The following is a 21,706-nucleotide window of genomic DNA, read 5'->3' on the forward strand; positions in this document are numbered from 1 at the left end:
AGGAAAGGTTAGATCAGTATTATACACTCAAGGTCCAAAGAGAATGATCCTTAGCTTTAATTGTCCAGACCTAAGTTGTCTGGGGCCTTATGCCCAATAGTTCAGGTAAATGTTCCACAGAATCTTTGAAGCAGGAAAACATGCAGGTAGGGTATCTGGGGTCCAGTGAAGGGTTCTTATGGATAGAGTATGTGTTAAACTAGCTAACAGTAGTAGCCCCAACTTTCAGAAGTCTTGCACAAATAAGTAATGGCAAAGCCAAAAGTGTTAGAAAAAAGGTTTATTCTAAGTCCATTGACTTATAATGGCAGTATAGGGGTATGTAAGAAGCTCTGTAACTTACCCCCCATACTTGGCAGGACAAAGGAAGGGGGTCCGAGGTTGCTTTTCCCGCTGAATGTCGCAATCTGCGATTAACAGGGGTTGAAGGTTCTAGCTGATATCCGGTTGGTGTCTTTCACTGTTGCAAGGACACGAGATGGAAGATTAAAGCAAAATGTGATGCAGGACCCCTCTCAGGACTAGACTCGGGTCAGGTAAGCGATTTTGGACAATGGTCACTGCAGCACAGCGATGCAAAGGGACTCAACAGCTGCAGTCGGACTTTCCCTCCTATCTCAGATCCTGTCGATGCTAGGATGCCGCAATTTGGCAGAGGTCAATCTCATGGGGCTAGCTGAGGATCCCCCAAGTTCCAGGTCGAAACTCAGAGCGGTGACACCGGCAGCACGGTAGCCCAAATTTGGAGCTGGTCAGCCACAGGACAATCCCGGGACACTTCGAAAGGCTCTTTGCTGCAGGGTACTAAGCAGACGTCAGGAATGGATGTTCCCTCCACTCCAAGGGTCGCAGTTCCTTTGCAGGACTGCTAAAGATTTACGAGCAAGACAGGGTTCCTCCAGGACAGCAGCAGAAGTTGGTAGCCAAGCCTTCTTCCGACGGGTCTCCAGTTTCTTCGCAGGTCTTGCAGCTGGTTAGGATTCTGGCTTCTTCAGGTTTCTCCAGGATCTCTGAAGAATGGGTGTAGGAGGAGTTTTCTTATCCTGAGCTGCCCTCACTAGCCAATGACAGGACTAAAACACCCCCCCCCCCAATCAGGACCACTGGTGGGAACACTTATGAATATGACTCAGACAGATTGAAACCAGTTTGTGGATTGGGACTAGACAGTCCCAGCCCCCATCCTGCCAGCAAACACACAGCCCTCCAGTAGCCCACCAAAAGCTGCTGCTTTGCCAGGCACGGGAAGTCCTTATAAGGATTTTCCTGGTCTCACAGGCCGGAAAGAAGGCTAAAAGACAAGATGGCAAAAGGACAACCGAAAAATCACGTGGCACTGTGATACGCTCACCTGGTCTCTGCGGAGGCGTTGGGGCACCGTTGCAGCCCTCCCGGGGGTGAGGTCGCTCGGGTCCGACTTCGCCCACTGCGCTTATGTGACGACTGGTGGTAATAGGTGATGCTGCTCGGGACTGCTCCTGTGTGGAGAATAAGGGGCGTGAGTATGTTAGCTTGTGGGCGTGATCCCCTTCCAGACCCCTTCTCCCAAACCGTGGTAACCGTGGGATGCGCTGTCCCTGGCTTCTGGCAGAGGCGCTTGTATGATCTGGACCAAGTTCCTTCACTTGTCCCTTGCACGTGATAGTCCAGTCCTGCTAAAACACTATACTTTAGGTAATTGTTCGTGTTTGCCTTTGTCTTTCCTCGTCTGTTTTTGTTGTATTGTAAAGTTCATTGTCTTGTATTGCTGTCCGTTTCACATTTGATGTTTGCTCTTTTGCTTTCTTCCCTTGCAGGTGATGTTGCCGGCCCGGCAGAAGCTGTGGAGCTCGAGGCTACAGCCGGAGGGAATGAGGAACGAAGCTGCAGCGGTACAGTAGCTGGTAAATTGTTAACTAGGGGGCACGTGGGGTTCAATTGCGGCGCGGCCATTGGACAGATGTTCTAACCTTGTCTTTCTTCTTCTTCTTTATAAGGTACGAGTTTCTGGATGTGGAGTGTGGTGCTGCAGCGTCGGGATCAAGCACCGGTTTCCTGGAGGCGAGTATGCAGTGGAACACCTGGTTTCTAAAGGTAAGTAAACTGGTCCAAGCGGCGGTGAGCATCACATTGCACGCAAGTGCACAGTAACGCGAAGCACCGGCATTAAGGATGGAGCAGCTTATATAGCTGAGCTTCTGAAGCCACGCCCACCAGGTTCAGCCTGCCTGCCACACCCGATTCGTCAGCACATGCGGATGTTCACTGAAATAAAGGCTTTCATATCCTGGAAAGTTCTTGTAAAATAAAAGCACTCCTGCACTGAAATAAAGTAAAAGCACTCCTTCACTGAAATAAAGTAAAAGCACTCCTGCACTGAAATAAAGTGCTCCTGCTCACATCTCTATTAGAGCCTGGTGCCAAAGGCGCCAGGACTGAGTCCAGCCAGGGCCCCTGCGTTTATAGGTCCCAAAGGGACATAAGTGAGTCAAGTGTCCCATTGCCCCCCATCACTGGATTGTGTGTTTTTTGTGTTCTGGGGCCTGTGTCCATGACACTGCCATGTTTGACCAGTAGCCACAGTTAGTAGCCAAACACAGTAAGGCTAAAACAAATGTCCTCAAAAGTGGGAAAAAGTCACTGCTACCACCAGCTTATCATTTTAGCACAACTATAGTAACCAAAAATCCTCTGAGTGTTAGTCTAGGGCAAAACAAAAAAGTACCCCATTGTACTGCAGTGTAGTCTGCTTTGCACAATGACAAAAGTTACCACAAGAGATACAAAAGTAAGCAAAAGTAGTAACACAATAACACGACTAAAGCAGAAAGGTTTCCCAGTACCGACAGCCTGAAGGACATGTCAGTTTTCCCATAACATGAGCAAAAGCCAGGAGTAGTGAAGCTTAAGGCTTCACTGCACTGCAAGAAGAGTAGATCAGAATCAAAAACAAAAAGTTTGGGGGTTCCATAAAGATGGAAGGAAAGGCACAGCAAAGAGAAATTAGATGCAACCCTTTTTTGTAGGGCCATATGAAAGGGCAAAATTGGATCTCTGGGGACCCCGATCCAATATATCAGTTAGGTCATCCTGCTCGAAATAAGGTGCAGGTTTGCTCCAACCCACAAATTCAACCACCTTGCTCATTAGTTTGTATGAGGAGTCAGCGTGGTTAGAAGGATCTTGTTTGCCAAATTCCAATTCTGAAGAGGTATCTATACCACTGGCTGATTGCAGTTTTTCATACAAGTCTTACCCTAGACTCTTCAGAAATTAACTTCTCTGGCATATTTGGGGTACCAAATTGTAAGCCTAACGGTTGTGTATCGTCATCTGAAGGCTCATTGTCTTCATAAATTGAAGTTAAAGATTTTTTTTTTAAAATCTTTTTTAGTAAGGGTTTGAAAACCTTTTCCTGCACAACCATGGGCTTCGACAACGACTTCGAAGTAGGTGTCTATTTTGTCCGTTGACTTAGACACTGGCGTTGATGACTCAGTCGCCGAGGCGTTAGCAAGGCCATTGGAGTTGCCGACTTTTGATGTTTCTTCGAAGGAACAGTTAATGGACTGGAATCCTTGCTTGTCGATGCCCTCAACAATTTCTCGTCTGATTGAGATTTCTCTTGATGTTATTCCGGCTTATGCCTCGGACTCGAGATTTATAAGGTTTAGTCTTCGACTTCCCTTAGCTGTCTTGATGCAGATCGGCAGGGGCATGGACTTTCCGCTCGGGCCGCATTCTCAAAGATTTTTTACATTTCTTGACAAAATGCATCCCATAGCGTGTGGGGGCGACATAGGGGTCCCCGATATCTTCTGCTCCAACTTAGCCGCAGAGCTGTCTCATACCTTTACCAGGGGGTGACTCCACCCCACAACGAAAATGGAAACAAATCGAGCAAGTCCAGTCGGCGGTAGACTTAATGAACCTACCCTATATGGACAGAAGGCACTTGGAGCGGGAGTGGAGTTTCACCCTATTGGCAACTACAAAGTGCTCACTTTACTACATGGGAAGGGCTCTCCGTAAGTTGGGAGTGTCAATGGGGATGGGCCCCTTCAGAATGGTGTGGAACAATCCGAGCTTTCAGTCAGGGCAGGACCGGACGGGCTTTGGGAGGTGGGCAGCAGGGGACTTATTGCACATACATCAGCTTTACAAAGAAAATTGTCCAATGGCGTTTGAGGAGTGCAAGCACGCTTTTACCCCACTGGAAATGGAATGCTTCCATAAGCCCAACTGCGACACTGGGCTTCCCACTCACTCACAAAAAAAGTGGCTAACAGACTTCTATCTGCCCTCGACTTAACACTACAGGGGGGTCTTGCACGGGGTCAATCTCATAGCTGTACAAACTATTGGATACAGGGGACCCGGTGGTGTGCCTACCATATATGGCTAAATGGGAAACTAACTTGGGGGTGCCCATTGAGGATGAGGGGCGGCTGAGAATATAGGTAAGGATGCTGAAGTCCTCTAGATGCGTAACAGATAGGGAATGTTCCTATAAGTTTTGTTACAGGTGGTACCTCACTCCAGAAAGGTTGCATCATATCCTTAAAGACTATTCAGTCATTTGCTGGCGGGGCTGCGATGCTCAGGGATCTTATTTCCATCTGGTGTGGTTGTGTCCCAAAGTGGGCGTCTTTTGGAAGGAAGTACTCTCCAAAATAAAGGACATTCCGGGGTTGTCACTCCCCATGGACCCACGGGTGGTAATACTGAGTGACAGACTCAGGGCGATTTACCATTAATGGCCCCTTGACCACACTAATTGGATACTTTCTCTTGGCAGAGAAACTGTCCATAGCGTGAAACTGGAAATCCACTGAGGGCCCGGTGGTCCAGATGTGGTCGGTAAGGTCTAGGACATTCTGGTGGCTGAGAAAATGATTGCACTGTGTGAAGGACGCTACGCATGTCTCTATCTGGGCCCCATTTATTGACTTTGCAGGGACTTGGCCCGGCGATCGTGGTCAAGCCCCCTATGTTGCGACACTTCTCATCACTGTAAACTAGTTTGAACTTGGGGGGGGGGGACATATGCTCCATGATCCGCTGTTGCCAAATTATCTGGTATATACCGGCTGTTCACAATGTTCTGCACCCACAGAGCATGTAGTTTAAAATAAGTTTTAAAAAAAAAGAAATACATCCCTTTTTGCTGGGGAGTCCAACTTGGTTGGACATTTGATTATCTCGGCCGAGTAATTACTAGAGGTCCAGTCTCAACACTTCTTGGACCCTGTCTTGGCCACCTCCTTACCATCATCCACCAGATGCATGAAGCTATCTCTTAACGTCTCTGCAGGGATGTACTGGGCTGCGTGTTCAACCGCCTTCCAAAGGTCAAAGGAATACTTAGCAAACTCGCACAAGACGTTACTAGCTTTCAAGGCCATATTCCCGGAAGTGAAGATTTTCTTTGCAACTGCATCCACTCTTTTGCCATCCATGTCAGGAGGCAGATTTGAGGTGGATGAACCCGCTTTGGTGGATACTGTGGCCGCTTGACCTACTAGCCCCCTCCAGGTGAGGTGGGGAGTGATTTCGCTTCTTTGGGGCTGAAGTGGAAACTGAAGGGGCTGCCTAACTGAATACTTCCATCATCTTTGAAAGAAAATCTTCCAATTTTAAGATGGATTTTCAAAATCGGCCCTGTGGACAGATTCTGAGAGCCCACCCTACTTTGGTGAAAGGGTAACGACACTAATGTCAAGCCAAACTATCTGGGTTGTGTGACTGAGCAGCAAGGCTTAGACTTAGGAGGGTCTGAGTGGAGAAGGGGTCAGTTAAGCACACACAGAGCACTCTTAATAATGCAAGTTGAGCAGAATGTCTAAAAATACAATAATTTATTTAGGCCTTGGGCAAACTCTTAGCAATTTTGGCATTGGGATGTAGGTCAGGCTAGTCGGCAGTCTGTGCTTGGGATGAAGTAAAACCCACCACGCTGTAGACTAACCCACAACTCTTGTGGCGGGAACAAATAAACTGATCCTAAAAAGCCTCTCTTCGTCCTGGAGAGCTGCAACTGCAGGGGAAGGCCTCTTGTTTCACAAGTCAAGGGTCTGCGGAATCCCACGTCCGCAATGGGGACGGTGGCCGAGGTAGCCCACAAGGAGGCTGGTCAGGCCACAGGATAGTTCAGGGACACTCCTGAAGGCTTCCAAGGGCAGGATCCTCAAACAGGGTTCGAGACTTGTTCCCACCAATCCCTGGAGTCACCCCAACCCCGCTAATGGTAAATATCTGCACTATTCAAACAGCAGGGACTGTCACCACATCTGCCCAGTAACAGACACTTTGGCAAGGATGTTGACTGGGACCACACAGTCCCCACATCCAGCCACAAACACACAGCAGTGTTTCATCCAGGATAGCTGCAGCTTTCCCTGGGAAAGGACTTACCAGATTGGGCACCTGAGAGGGCAGGAAGGTGGCCAAAATACAAGATGGCCAAAGAACACCTGAAAATCTTCTGGCACTGTTCTTGAGTATATGGTACACAAAAAGGAATTAAGCGATTAAATGCAAAAGTGCACAAGACAACTAAAAGAAACATGGTAGCAAAACATCTGCTGCCACCAGCCAGTCTTGGACATATCATGCAAGTAGCCACAAAGTCAGAAAAAAGAATGTTTTGGGACACAATGCACCCGTACTGCACCTTATCATAAGGTGAAGAGTGTATTATACAAAAAACAGAATGGCATGATGGAGAACCGAGTTCCCCAGCACTGATAGTCCTATGGACTGATCAGTGCCCCCAAAACAGTGGAGCTTAGCATGGCAAGTGAAGTAAAAAGGCCTCACTTGTCTTCAAAGGTTTAGAAAGGTACGAAATAGCAGCAAAAATGTGGGGCTCCATAGATTTATAAGGAGGGAAAGCATCAAAAAGGTAATCATTCCTAACACATTTTTTTCTACCAAGGGAGATTTCAAAGGGAAACTTGTCTGTCTGTCCGGCAAGGAGTCCGTGGAGGAAGACTGCCTGCGTCTTCTTTTTTTGTTTTTATAAAGTAGAATAAGGAGGATGATTGAAGCAGATTATTGAATGTGAACTTGTTTGAGGTTTATGGCTTCCTTTTTGTGTCTATCCACATATTGTGTGGTCATCTTGGAGCTCCTTCATCCTTAATATTTATGTTTTGAAGCTGCATGTCGAATGTCCGAGAGCCAATTTGGATAGCCTCTTTTTCAATGCCTTTGTAGTTATCAATTGACAAGTCATAGACAGCCACTTTGTGTCTGTACAAAGAAACCAGACACATATTGTGTGAGAATCAGTATGAAATTAAAGTTACTCACCGTAGTGACTAGAGTACTCATAGTCCCTAGTACCCTTTCCTCCATCCTTGTGGGCATACCCCAACATGGGGATGGTACCGGAACCTTTGGCAGCGAAAGACTAACCTTCCCCTTTAGATTTAGTGCAGCGCGGAGGCCCGGCGTCGGGAAGGACCCCAGAGGCCCCGCCCTGCAGCGCTTCACTTCAGTCCCATTTTGACACATCGGACGCTTAGATACCTGGCTATACTGGATATATTAGCCTCGGGCAAACAAGCAGGAGGAGGTGGGTGGAGCATATGGTCAAAAGAGGACTATGGACTAGAAGTACTCTAGTCACTAAGTTGAGTAACTTCAACTACTCATACGTGCCGTCCCCTTTCCTCCATCCTTGTGGGTGATTCCTCCTTACAAGACCATAGTTTGGAGCTCCAACAACCAGTCTCACATCTATGACGAAGCACAAAAGGTTCTTCAGAAGCGCCTTATCGAACTCTGCATTGTGCCCGGAGCTGGTATCCATGGAATAGTGCTTACAGAAAGCCAGAGTGGCCCAAGTAGCTACCCTGCTGACGACACCCCAAGAAACATGTCAATGAAACGCAACGATTGTGGCCTTAGCTCTTACTGCACGGGCATGAATCTGCCCCGGAACTGGTTTGCCCATGGCCGTATATGCATCCGAAATGGCCTGAGCCTTGGAAGCCTGGGAACAAGCCCCCTAAAATAACGAACAGTGCTTTGGACTGCCTGAAGGATTTTGTCTGAGTGAGATAGAACTTGAGGAACCTCTTGAGGTCCAGAGAATGTGGAGCCTGCTCTGCCTCCGACTGCGGGTTCGGGAAGAACACCAGCAGGCAGATTTCCTTATTCTAATAGCATGGAGAGACCACCTTGGAAAATAAATGTGGGTGAGTGCGCAAGACGATCTTCTCGTTGTGAAACATGGTGAAGGGCTTGCAAGACAACGTCTGCAGCTCGCTGACCCTGTGCACAGTGGTGAAAGCCACCAATAGCACTGTCTGTAGAGTCACCAGCCGGATGTCCACCAAAGCCATCGCTAAAAGGCCTTAACCACCAGGTTGGCTGATGAAAACACGTGCTTGGGGGAATTCTTGTAGGCCCCAAAGGACCACAAATAGGTGCTGCAAGTATCCACCTGTACTCCAGAACAAGCCGCATGTGCGGAGAACACAAGCACGTCGTTCAGCGAGCAGGTGGCGGCATCCAGTCCCTTGTTGCGAGCCCAGTGGCAGAACCTAGTGCACTTGCTCTTATACTGGGATAGAGTAGATGGCCTCCTGGCCTGTTGTATGATGTCCCAGTTGTCATATGAAAATTGAGCATGCTGTAGCCCTAGTTGGTCAGGATCCAGGCTGCCAGGGCCAGCCTGGCCTGCTCCGGGTGGCTCCACTGCCCCGTCCTGCTGCATCAGGAAGCCCCTGCTGTGGATCGGAAGATGGACAGTCCCCTGGGATCACAACTACAGCAGATCTGACCAAGCCCTTGAAGGCCAGTGAGGGGCAATCAAAAGGAGGCTGCAGCCCGCCGAAGCCTGAAATTTGCAGAGTGCCCGCTGGAGCAATGGGGGAGGAGGGAACGCACTGTGGCCATGCCAGCAGATCTAGAAGATGCCTCCCAGATCGATACCGCTTCCATGCACAGGAGGGGTGGAAAGCGTGCCACCCTGCTTGTTCAGGTATGTAGTGGAGTTGTCTGTCCTGACCAGAACATCCTTGTCCCCGATGAGGGGCAGAAAATCCTTGAGAGCCAGGCCCACAGCCCTAGGCTCAAGCAGATAGATCTGCACAGGGGCTTCCGCCCGGGACCATTCGCCATCAAATCAAGTAGCCCTCCAGAGTAGCCCCCCAGCTCGAAAGAGGAGTCGGTTATCACCACAAGGGTTGGGTCCAGCCGGGCAAAGGGGGCTCCTACTGACACATTGCCATGCATCAACCACCAGCGAAGATCCGGGAGGAGGAGCAGGGGTAGTGGGATCCTGTCTGACTGAGACCCTGTCTCCTGGTCTCAATTGGCCACCAGGTGGAGCAATGTGAGCATGGAAGATGCCATCAAACCCGGAAGGTGCTGGAACCACCATGCCAAGGTGGTCGAGTTGGCCAGAAAGTGCCCTATCGCCTTGCGGAGGGAGAGGAGCCTCTCGGGCATGGGGAACACCCACTGAGCAGTCTTGTCCCAGCGCACTCCAAGGAATACCAGATCGTGAGAGGGAGTCAACTGCATCTTCCTCTGGTTGAAGGAGAATCCCAGTTGGTGACGAATGTCCGCAAGTCTTTCGCAAGAGTGTACCTCCCCCTTGGCGAGCTGGCTCTCACCAGCCAGTAATCCAAATAAGTGTATAAGTGATGGCCCCTCCAATTTGAGGAGACGCGTCACTGCATTCATCAACTTCGTGAAGACGCGATGTTCCGAGTTGAGGCCGATAGGCAGCACCTTGTACTGGAAGTGGTACGACAATCGTAAACTGCAGAAACTTCCCGGTGAAAAACACAGGGTCTCTTGTAGGCCCTTCACTGTGAATGGCACAAGGAAGGACATAATCAGCCGATCAATAGTAAATGTATTTGTTAAAGAGATGAAAAATCACATACCATACTAACCCCACAATACCACTACTTTTGAATACTTAAATGTATTAGTGAGTCAAATGTAATCGAAATAGGCTGTGTTTATATTTTTTACAAAATTATCTTAATAAATTGTTATATTGATTAGAAAAATTATGTTTGGTTAAATACAATACCGAAATAAGAAACTGTAGTGAAGAATGTCACTCTCTACCTAGTCATGGGGTCCCAAAGGAGGGGTAACCAGTTTTCTCTTTTCATTGCAGACTATAGACGGGATCCACGGACTCTTGAAAAGATGCTTCCAGCTGTCCTGGAAGGAAGCCGAGCGGCCCCTACAGGCGAGCTGTGTTCACCGACCTTGACGTCACTGCTTCTTGGCATCAGAGGCGGGAGCGGAGGAGGAGGGAGTGGAAAACCCTGTGCTAAGTCCTCTGCTGCTTCCTCCTGTGGTCACTGGGCGACCCGTAAGGTTTCCATGTACCGCTGTCCCGAAAACCCCTTGAAGCCGGTAAAAGCGCAGGGTTTAAAGTCAGCCCTGCTCTGAGACTGAGGGTAGGACTTCTGCCCTGGTTTAGGCAGGATGGCCAAGGACTTGGTGGTTTGTGTAGAGATCTTCTTTGTCAATTCGCCATCTGTGGACAAATGAAAAAGGTCTGAGCCCTCGAAGGGAAGATCTAGTATCCGCTCTTGCAAATCTGACAAGAATTTTGTGGCATGCATCCATGCTGTCCTCCTCATCTCAACCCCCAGGCACTGCCCTCGACTGGCCGTGTCGATGAGGGAGATCGAAGACTCCATGAGGTCCTGCGCAATCGCCCGGGTCTCCGCCAAGCTGGTCTTGAAGGAGGCCCGCCTCTCCAGAGGAAGGTCGGGCCAGAAAGTCCCCGAGCTCTTTCCACAGCTTTGGTTAGCTGTGGCTAGTAGGGCGTTTGCATTAGCCTGGCGCAAATGCAGCCCTGAGATGGAGTAGCACCTCTTGCCACAGGGCTCAAGGTCTTCCTTGGACAGACAACTGGAAGCGGCTCCCATGGAGGAAGATGACAAAGACTATGGTTTATAATACAGCGAGTCCGCAGCCACCACTGAAGAGTGAGGCTGTGGGTGGGAGGTCAGGAGGACTGGTTCTCCATCCGCCAGCCTAAACCTGCTGTCTAGTTTCTTGTTCATCTGGGCGTTGGTCCTGGGCTTCTCCCAGACCTTCCTCGCCACCTGCAGGACATATTTCTGGAGCGGAATGCCAGAACGGCTCGTGGTGCATTTGTCCAAAACCTCTGCTAACACTCCAAACTACTGGGGGTGGGAGGACCTACTCTGGATGGAAGACCCCAAGAACTCTGCAGGCCCTGAAGGCTGGCATGAAAGGACTTTACAGGCGCTGAGGGCTCTTCCTGGATGTCGTCAACATCCCCATCATCGCCCCCCTCTTTCCAGACAGGGGAGTCTGGGCCCTGGGACACAAGTGCCAGCGCCCCACCACCCCCCTTCTGATCAGGACCCAAAGATCCAAGGGTTGCTGCAAGGGACGCGATAGTGGTTCAGGAGGAGGAGGGGTCTGGACAACCAGCAAGGCCTGGACCGGAGGAGGGACAGGCACAGGCAGCGGCGAAGGACCCAGAGGCGGAAGCATTACCTGCGGGATCCCCTCCTTGACAATATCCTTGAGGAGCCCAGTCAGTCATCTGCGGGGAACGCATGAGAAGGAAGCGCTCCAAGAAGCAGACCTCACAAGCGACCAGATCCACAATGGCCCGGCCCTCCTAGGCGTTAAGCCTCTGTTCTTGATCGAAGCGCCAGGGCTGTAGAGTGTAGATGTACCCCTGCGGAGACCAACTGCCTGTACCATAAAGCCCATCGCTGCTTCCAGAGTGAAGGGGACTGGAACCTTCTTGCAAGGCCCATTCAATGGGCGAGAGCACAGGAGGGCCCGACTCGAATCCAAGATGGCCGCCGGCCTAGCAGGCTCTGCCACATGCTTATGGCACCTTGTGCCACGTCCTGGGTGGGAGGGCGTAAATGCCCTATGCCACGTTCTGGCTCAGACATGAGGACACGCCTTGGGCCTCGAACCCGAAACCGAGGTGTCGACCTCAGAGTTCGCTCGGATAGGCCTTGAGCCCTCCGCCCGATGGCCGTTAGTCAAATCGCCCTGACTCACGACTTCAGAGGGAGCTCTGGTAGGTTGTGCGCCCTCAGCACCTGAGGCGGTAGTTGTGCTGGATTGTGCCAAGGACTGACTATTGGAGGTAGAACACGACAATCCTTTGCCCTTGAGGCAGACAAAGACGACTGACTTGATCGCCCCTCTGTGGACCGCCGTTAGAGCTTCTAGGAGCTGGTCACCTTGACGGCCTCGGGTCTGCCCACAGAGCACACGGAAGAGCCCCTGGGCCCCACAGCTTGGGATCCAGTAGCCTTAGCGGCTTTGGGCCTGCCAGCACCGGAATCCAAGGAACCCTTCCATGTGGAAACCCCTGGGAAGGAGTCTCTGCACTGAGGAGCCATACCAAACAAAAGGCCTACCGTGTCTTGACGCAAGGTCCTGGAGACGAAGTCCTTAAGGTGAACTAAAGGAGAAGTGTGGAAGATCTCCCTCCAATGTGACAACCGATTTTTCATGCCTGGTGACCGACATCGCTACTGGCCGCGCATGCCTCCCAGCGGTGGTCGGGCCCCAGGCACTCAAGACAGAGTGCGTGAGGTTCCAAGGACGGGAATGAGCTGTCGCAGGATTCCTCTCGTGAATCCTCCTGTTGCCAACATGCACGTCGGGGGAGGCGAGGCACTGAAGGGAGGTGAAGAAGATTGCAAACAAAACTACAGGTAGCACGCAGAAAGTTAAAAAGGTCTCTGCGCCTAGCTGCCAGGTCCGACACCAAGGTCATCAAGCATGGCGCGAGGTACTTATGCAATTGTCAACGTCACTTCCGACCTTGAGGAAGAATAGTGGCTACGGTGCTTTATGCAGATGTTGCATGGATCCCCCTGCTGTGGAAAAGTGTCAGAACTGTTTATGCAGAAAGAATCTATTTAAGATGAGTGTTAGGGAGAATTCTCTGTTTAGGCTGAATTTCCCTACCTAGTGAGTCCCCCAGCAGCTTTGCTGGATTTCTGGGGTTTAATTTTTTTCTCCTGCCAAGAGTGAGACTCTTTTACCCTCACTCTTGGACATGTTGAAGTGTGTTTTCTTGGTTAAACCTTGTGTTGAATGGGCTATGGGGTCTCTTACTCCATAGGGCCTCATGTATTTTTGTGATGTGGGTTACACAGCACCCTCTGTGCCGTGACCCAGGGGTGTCCTAGGGACTCCCCAACATAGACTCCATACCCTGGGACTGACTACTGTCTCCCAGGGCATGTAAAGTCACCAAAGACTTTACTAGTCTTAAATCCTGAACAGAACCAGTACACACCATCATATTGTGGACGTACTGGCTGGGGCAATTCGATTGCCCCAGGGTCTGTTAGTCGAGGGGGCACGTCTCCGTCCCCCCTGATCGAGTTTTGGCTGGTGGCAGTGGAAACTACTTTTTATATTCGACCGCGAATATTTCCCTATGGGATTTCCCATTGTTTTAGGCTAACACATTTAATTATTTATTTACGGTAGCCTTAAACATACCGCCGGTTTATATATTTATTTTTATAACTCCGGTTGGGACTTTTTGCCAAAACTTGATTCTAAAATGGCGTTGGTGTTCGCCTCTGTAACTCTGACCCAAAGTGGAGCCCTTTGTTCCACTTTTGGCGGGCTTCTCCACAGAAGCCCTCCAAAGTGGTGCCACTCTGTCTGGGGTACTTAGGAGGGGTGGAGGGGGATTTAGGCACCCTGGACTGAGTTACCTTGGTAACTCAAGTCGCACTCCGTCCTGATTGGCCCAAGTGGTGAGCCGCCCGGCTCACCACTTAGCATGGTTGAGTGACAGCTAGGCTGGGTGAATGGGGGTTTGCTGCATAAAAGCAGGGCTTTGGGGACTGGGACTTCAGAAGTCGCCACAGGACCAAGAATCCGACGAGGGAAGAGCTGAGCCGACCTGCTTCGACGACACCACCCGGTGGAGCCCTGCTGAACCGTCTCACCACTTTTTCCCGACGACCGAGGAGAACTCTTAACGGAGTGGCTCCTTCCCTTGACTGGTGGGGACAACCAGTTTTCGCCTTCTTTCCGTTCTTTGAGGTATCTCGTGGCCGCCTTGCCTGTGCCAAGCACCCCGGCAACCGGAATACCACACTTTACCCCCATACCGCGAAAGTCGGCACCAACCCTTTAACCGGAGGACTCCGCGGCTGGTTTCTTCCCGGGCAGTGCAACGACCCTCTTCTTCTGCTCTTCAGCGAGAACTTCTTCTCCCCTGACCGACGTCGAGCCCTGCTGCCACTGCCTGGAACAACTGCCACCGCTGGAGGATCCTTTCCGCTTAAGGTACTGTGTTCTGCCTGGCTTCCCTTGCTACCGACTGTACGGGGTAGATTTAGTCCCCGGCTTTCGAACCTGGGAGTGCCTGGGACACTTTGGCTAAACTTTCTGAGCCACTCTAACCTCTTTTTGACTCTTTGCAAGACTTTGAATCTCTAACTAACAGTGTGATCTTGGGCACATTTTCGCTCCGGCTACTCTAAGAGTGGGCCCTGCCTAGTGACTTTTGCTCACCTGTGACTTTATTCTTCTGTAAGCCTATTGCAAGTGCTCTGGACCTTAGAGTGGTGTGTCTAACCCATTTCTGCTTTTTCTCTCCCTTTCTTGGAAACTACTAGAGTGTCATCTAACGTTAAGCACTCACCTCTGTTTTAATTAAGTGGTGTTTTACCTAGAGTTGTCTAGATAGGAGAAAGGATTGAATCTACTTTCATTATAACTGTGTTGAAGTGCTTTTACTATATTTTTGCTAGAGTGTTTTTAACTTATGTGTATTTTAAATAAATAACTATATACTTTTGAAACCAAGCTCTGGTCAGTGTTTGCTTGTGCTATTGTGTTTTGGTACATATTGTGTATACTTTACATACTGCCTAACTCTTCTTGAGAGAAGTCTGACTGCTCAGCCACAGCTACCAGGTAAATCTGGGTGGTACAGACTGCTACCAAAGGGGTTTACTGCTCTACCTGTAGTCTTAAATCTTTTGCAGTGTTCCCCAAGGGAACTGCACAGGTTTCTGCCTAACACTGGTGTACAGCGGTGGGATTTGTATTGAGTATACATTTTATTGTGCTTTAGATACCTTAGTGCAACTAACCACAAAGCTTAGCACTGAAAAAGTAAAACCTCTAACATGTCAGTTATAGAAAGCTATAGTCAAGAGTCCCTTGCAGCCAAAACTGCTGATTGTTTAAGAGTGCTCTGTAAACATAAGGATCTCCTGACTAAGGGCAAGAAAATGGAGCTGATTGAAAGATTGTTAGCTAACCAAAGTCTGGGTGATGGTTCAGAGGAGCCTACCACTCCAGCGACTGTAGATGACAGTGTTGAAGTTAACATGGAGCAAAATGTTGATGTTTCTGAGGAAGAGTCAGAAGAGGAGGGTGAGGCTGTTGTAACTGTCCCCCCTAGGCCTCTGCCTGCTCTACCTGCTGTACCTACTGGACCTTTACCAGGTCCCACATTTAGTCCTCAGTACTTTGAACTGGAGAAAATGAAGCTAGAATTGGAGTATAAGAAACTTAATGCTCAAACTGACAAAGAACTAAGGCTAAGGGAAATGGAGCTCAAGTATGACTTAGAAATGAAGAAATTATCTGTTGAGAATGTTTCTCTCTCTGGCTCCTCTAGAAGTTCCAGTCCTAAAAGACCCCGGATGCCTAAAGAATTGGTTGGTATGTATGAGCCTAAGTTGGATGTGTTGGATTGGTTGTCTCTGTTTGAATATAATCATGGGCTCCAGAACATCACAGGAAATGACTTACTCACCTGGTTGTTCTCTAGGCTTCCCCCTGTTGCAACTGATGTGGTAATGGAGATGGGGGAGGAGGATAGGAAGGACTATGAATGTGTGAAACTAGCTTTGATAGCTAGGTTTGGGAAGACCCCTTCCCAGTATCTTAAGAGGTTTAGGAGCCTCAAAAAGCATGATGGTACCCCTTGGGCTACCTGGGTGAGTGAATGTTTGAAAAACTTAGAGGGATGGATTAAGGGTTACAAGGTGAACACTTATGAAGGTATGAAGAATTTGTTTATGTTGGAGACTATTTATGATGCCTGCTCTCCTGAGCTCAGACAACACTTGGCTGATTCCAAGGAATTAGATTCCCGGAAACTAGCTAAGGCTGCTGACTTGTGGGTTGCCAACAGGGCCACTCACAAGGATTCTGGGGTAACTCAGTAGAAGGATGGGGAGAAACAGCCTAAAAAAGACTCCAAAGAGAATTCTAATAATTCCTATCCCAAAGAGGGCCCCAAACCACAAAATAACCAGGGTAAGCCACATGGGAAACCTAGTCAGGCTACTGTACCTTCTGGCCACAAGCCAGAAGGAGGTCAGAACAAGCCACCCTTCCAGAGAGCATTTGGACAATGCTATGTCTGTCAGGGTACTGACCATATCAAAGGAGATCCCAAGTGCAAGGGTAAACCTGCAGGGATCAGCACAGTCTCCTTAGCCTTCACTCCTGAGGATGAAGTACAGATGGCTAGTGCCCACTTTGAACTCTTTGCTGAAGAACCCTTGGGTCTTCAAGCAACTGTAAACTTAGAGCCTATGGGTCTGGTTAGTCCCCAGAATAGGGTTGTGTATAACTCCCTACCTGTTAACTCTAAGGTGTATTATGTGGACAGTGTTCTTGTCAATGGCCAGGATACTCCTGCCAGGAGAGACACTGGGGCCAGCAGAACAGTAGTGGATGAAAGCTTCTTTCAACCTGAGGATGTGGCCAAAGCACCCAAAGGTCCCACTAAGATGTCTGGAGGCCCTGTCCAAATGGTTCCTATTCTACCAGCCCTCATTCAATGTAACAACATGACAGTAAGGATCCCTGTCAGTGTTCAGGCTGAGGTACCTGGGAAGGTCCTGTTGGGGAATGACCTAAGAACTCTAGGAGTAGTGTCACATACCCCCAGGCCTCCCAGTATGGAGAAGCAGAACTTAACCAAATTGGCTAGAAAGGCTACCTTGAAGGACCCTTCTAAGCCTGTGGGACCCTCTACTGAGAACCCCACTACAAGCCCTGGGTTTAGTAAGTTGACCTCTGACCCAGGCACCTTTCCGGATAGTATGCTAGGAACATGGGAGCCCCAACCAAGCTCCATCATTGTTCCCCTAGTCTCAGAGTCTCTGACTCCCCCTGCTTCTGAGGAAGAGGTGGATAGACCAACTAGGCCCCTATCTGGACCTGAGAGAACTGGTAATTCTCAGTGCTGGTGGAAAACCAGAAAAGAAAAGTCTAAGGCCAAAAACCTTCAGACTGTTGGACCTTCTACTGAAGACCCCAACTCAAATCCTAATATTAGGGGGAAAACTCCTAAAATAGGTAAGGGTAGATCTAAGAGGAAGGGGAAGCGGGTACATTGCCTAACCCCAACCCCTCCAACCAAGAGGCCTAAGACCCAACCTGCTCCCACAAGAGAGGTGGTGAGGAACCTTGGAGGCCCCTCTAGATCTAAGGGAATCCTTTATAAGGACCCCTTGAAAAAGCCTAACATAGGTTCAGAAGTTGTACCAACTTCTGAGGGACTGGTCAACCAGATCCCCTATAACAAAAAGGCTGATGTTCCTCAAAGGGTCTGTAGGTCCGTTAGCTTGCAAAAGAAAACCTTTGAGTTCTCCATTGAACATAGGTCAAGGTGTCACCATCAAAATGCTGATGGACTCTCTAGGATGTATATCATCGACTAGAGGTATGAGGTTCATCCAGGAGTGGATTAAATCCTCCTGTCCCTTAGTCTGGGGGGGGCGAGTGTTAGGGAGAATTCTCTGTTTAGGCTGAATTTCCCTACCTAGTGAGTCCCCCAGCAGCTTTGCTGGATTTCTGGGGTTTAATTTTTTTCTCCTGCCAAGAGTGAGACTCTTTTACCCTCACTCTTGGACATGTTGAAGTGTGTTTTCTTGGTTAAACCTTGTGTTGAATGGGCTATGGGGTCTCTTACTCCATAGGGCCTCATGTATTTTTGTGATGTGGGTTACACAGCACCCTCTGTGCCGTGACCCAGGGGTGTCCTAGGGACTCCCCAACATAGACTCCATACCCTGGGACTGACTACTGTCTCCCAGGGCATGTAAAGTCACCAAAGACTTTACTAGTCTTAAATCCTGAACAGAACCAGTACAAACCATCATATTGTGGACGTACTGGCTGGGGCAATTCGATTGCCCCAGGGTCTGTTAGTCGAGGGGGCACGTCTCCGTCCCCCCTGATCGAGTTTTGGCTGGTGGCAGTGGAAACTACTTTTTATATTCGACCGCGAATATTTCCCTATGGGATTTCCCATTGTTTTAGGCTAACACATTTAATTATTTATTTACGGTAGCCTTAAACATACCGCCGGTTTATATATTTATTTTTATAACTCCGGTTGGGACTTTTTGCCAAAACTTGATTCTAAAATGGCGTTGGTGTTCGCCTCTGTAACTCTGACCCAAAGTGGAGCCCTTTGTTCCACTTTTGGCGGGCTTCTCCACAGAAGCCCTCCAAAGTGGTGCCACTCTGTCTGGGGTACTTAGGAGGGGTGGAGGGGGATTTAGGCACCCTGGACTGAGTTACCTTGGTAACTCAAGTCGCACTCCGTCCTGATTGGCCCAAGTGGTGAGCCGCCCGGCTCACCACTTAGCATGGTTGAGTGACAGCTAGGCTGGGTGAATGGGGGTTTGCTGCATAAAAGCAGGGCTTTGGGGACTGGGACTTCAGAAGTCGCCACAGGACCAAGAATCCGACGAGGGAAGAGCTGAGCCGACCTGCTTCGACGACACCACCCGGTGGAGCCCTGCTGAACCGTCTCACCACTTTTTCCCGACGACCGAGGAGAACTCTTAACGGAGTGGCTCCTTCCCTTGACTGGTGGGGACAACCAGTTTTCGCCTTCTTTCCGTTCTTTGAGGTATCTCGTGGCCGCCTTGCCTGTGCCAAGCACCCCGGCAACCGGAATACCACACTTTACCCCCATACCGCGAAAGTCGGCACCAACCCTTTAACCGGAGGACTCCGCGGCTGGTTTCTTCCCGGGCAGTGCAACGACCCTCTTCTTCTGCTCTTCAGCGAGAACTTCTTCTCCCCTGACCGACGTCGAGCCCTGCTGCCACTGCCTGGAACAACTGCCACCGCTGGAGGATCCTTTCCGCTTAAGGTACTGTGTTCTGCCTGGCTTCCCTTGCTACCGACTGTACGGGGTAGATTTAGTCCCCGGCTTTCGAACCTGGGAGTGCCTGGGACACTTTGGCTAAACTTTCTGAGCCACTCTAACCTCTTTTTGACTCTTTGCAAGACTTTGAATCTCTAACTAACAGTGTGATCTTGGGCACATTTTCGCTCCGGCTACTCTAAGAGTGGGCCCTGCCTAGTGACTTTTGCTCACCTGTGACTTTATTCTTCTGTAAGCCTATTGCAAGTGCTCTGGACCTTAGAGTGGTGTGTCTAACCCATTTCTGCTTTTTCTCTCCCTTTCTTGGAAACTACTAGAGTGTCATCTAACGTTAAGCACTCACCTCTGTTTTAATTAAGTGGTGTTTTACCTAGAGTTGTCTAGATAGGAGAAAGGATTGAATCTACTTTCATTATAACTGTGTTGAAGTGCTTTTACTATATTTTTGCTAGAGTGTTTTTAACTTATGTGTATTTTAAATAAATAACTATATACTTTTGAAACCAAGCTCTGGTCAGTGTTTGCTTGTGCTATTGTGTTTTGGTACATATTGTGTATACTTTACATACTGCCTAACTCTTCTTGAGAGAAGTCTGACTGCTCAGCCACAGCTACCAGGTAAATCTGGGTGGTACAGACTGCTACCAAAGGGGTTTACTGCTCTACCTGTAGTCTTAAATCTTTTGCAGTGTTCCCCAAGGGAACTGCACAGGTTTCTGCCTAACAATGAGTTATCTGTGAGAGAACCTAATTGATTAAAAAGAAATGTGACTAGATGGCAGTGTAGGGGTCAAGGATTTAGAAATGCACTTAAAATGTAAACAGCCATGGAGGACTAAGTGTACAAATAAATAAAAAGCTATGTTTGAAATGCAGAACAGCATTGAGAAAATCATAGACGTATTAAGTGAATCTTTTTTATAACATAGTATTGTAAAGACGAACAGTGATGAGAATTTCAGGAAATTAGTAAGCACTATACAATTTGGCATTGGCTTATTATACAGCAAAGCACTAAGCAGATGGCAAATCATACTTACATGAAGTGGCTGTTCCGCAACTACTAGCATTCTGTGCTCTGCATACTTTCGTACATACTCGTAAACATTCTGAGGAGTGACTGGAACATTTACACCATTATTGATTAGTTCCACCTAAGAACAAAAGCAAGATGTGCATGTCAGACTAACAAGAAACCCATTTGTTACTTGCATTTCATGTTAATCTCTACACATTGATGCCATTTTATTTATTTCTATTGCGCCGAAGCCCGCAGGCATCAGGGCGCATACATTTAGACAAGGACAACAAAAAGTTAGACATTTGACAGGTTTATTGACTATGCTAGGATCTGCTGAAATTATCTAAAGATTGCTGTCTTTAGCGCTTTTCTAAAGACTACATAGTTGCTCTCAAGTTTTAGTCTGATTGCCTTTGGTAATCCATTCCAAATTTGGGCAGTTCTTACTGGAAATGACCTGGCAAGCCCGTTTGAACACAAAGGGTGGGCAGACGTTTGGGTCAGCAGATTCTGATTTTAGTGATCAGCCTGGGGTGTAGTGGACTATCTCTCAGATCAGCAGGGGACCTGCCATGAAGGCATTGATGAACCTTGAAGGCAATCCGTTTGTTGACAGCAAGCCAGTGCAGTACCTTTCTGTCAGCTGTGATGTGCTCCCTCCTGGTTTTCTTCTTAATCCTTTGTTAGGAAGAATTCTCTGTTTAGGCTGAATTTCCTAACCTAGTGAGTCCCCCAGCAGCTTTGCTGGATTTTTGGGGTTTATTTTTTTCTCCTGCCAAGAGTGAGATTCTTGTACCCTCACTCTTGGACATGTTTGGAGTGTGTTTCTTTGGTTTGCCTTGTGTTGAATGGGCTATGGGGTCTTTTACTCCATAGGGCCTCATGTGTTTTTGTGAGATGGGTTACACAGCACCCTCAGTGCCGTAACCCAGGGGTGTCCTAGGGACCCCCCAACATAGACTCCATACCCTGGGACTGACTACTGTTTCCCAGGGTCTGTAAAGTCACCATTGACTTTACTAGTCTCCAATCCTGAACAGAACCAGTACAAACCATCATATTGTGGACGTACTGGCTGGGGCAATTCCATTGCCCCGGGGTCTGTTAGTCGAGGGGGCACGTCTCCGTCCCCCCTCATCGAGTTTTGGCTGGTGGCAGTGGAAACTACTTTTTATATTCAACCGCGAATATTTTCCTATGGGATTTCCCATTGTTTTAGGCTAATACCTTTATTTATTTATTTACGGTAGCCTTGAACATACCGCCGGGTTATTTCTTTGTTATTATAACTCCGGTTGGTATTTTTTGCCAAAACTTGATTCTAAAATGGCGTTGGTGTTCACCTCTGTAACTCTGACCCAAAGTGGAGCCCTTTGTTCCACTTTTGGCGGGCTTCTCCACAGAAGCCCTCCAAAGTGGTGCCATTCTGTCTGGGGTACTTAGGAGGGGTGGAGTGGGATTTAGGCACCCTGGACTGAGTTACCTTGGTAACTCAAGTCGCACTCCGTCCTGATTGGCCCAAGTGGTGAGCCGGCCGG

At 48.9% G+C, this 21,706-nt stretch overlaps 1 protein-coding gene across 9 annotated transcripts in view; it reads right to left on the reverse strand.

Annotated features, from left to right (window-relative positions):
- The window catches only part of UBR5 (ubiquitin protein ligase E3 component n-recognin 5), a 2,447,509-nt gene that overhangs the window by 80,766 nt on the left and 2,345,037 nt on the right, over positions 1-21,706 (reverse strand). For all 9 annotated transcript variants that reach the window (XM_069621460.1, XM_069621458.1, XM_069621459.1 and 6 more), the window contains one exon: positions 20,188-20,301. In XM_069621460.1, the coding sequence (XP_069477561.1) occupies positions 20,188-20,301 (114 nt within the window). The remainder of the gene's footprint in view (positions 1-20,187; positions 20,302-21,706) is intronic.

This window comes from Ambystoma mexicanum, chromosome 5q, assembly GCF_040938575.1.
Source record: "Ambystoma mexicanum isolate Mex_15411 chromosome 5q, UKY_AmexF1_1, whole genome shotgun sequence".
In the NCBI taxonomy this organism is placed as follows: domain Eukaryota; kingdom Metazoa; phylum Chordata; class Amphibia; order Caudata; family Ambystomatidae; genus Ambystoma; species Ambystoma mexicanum.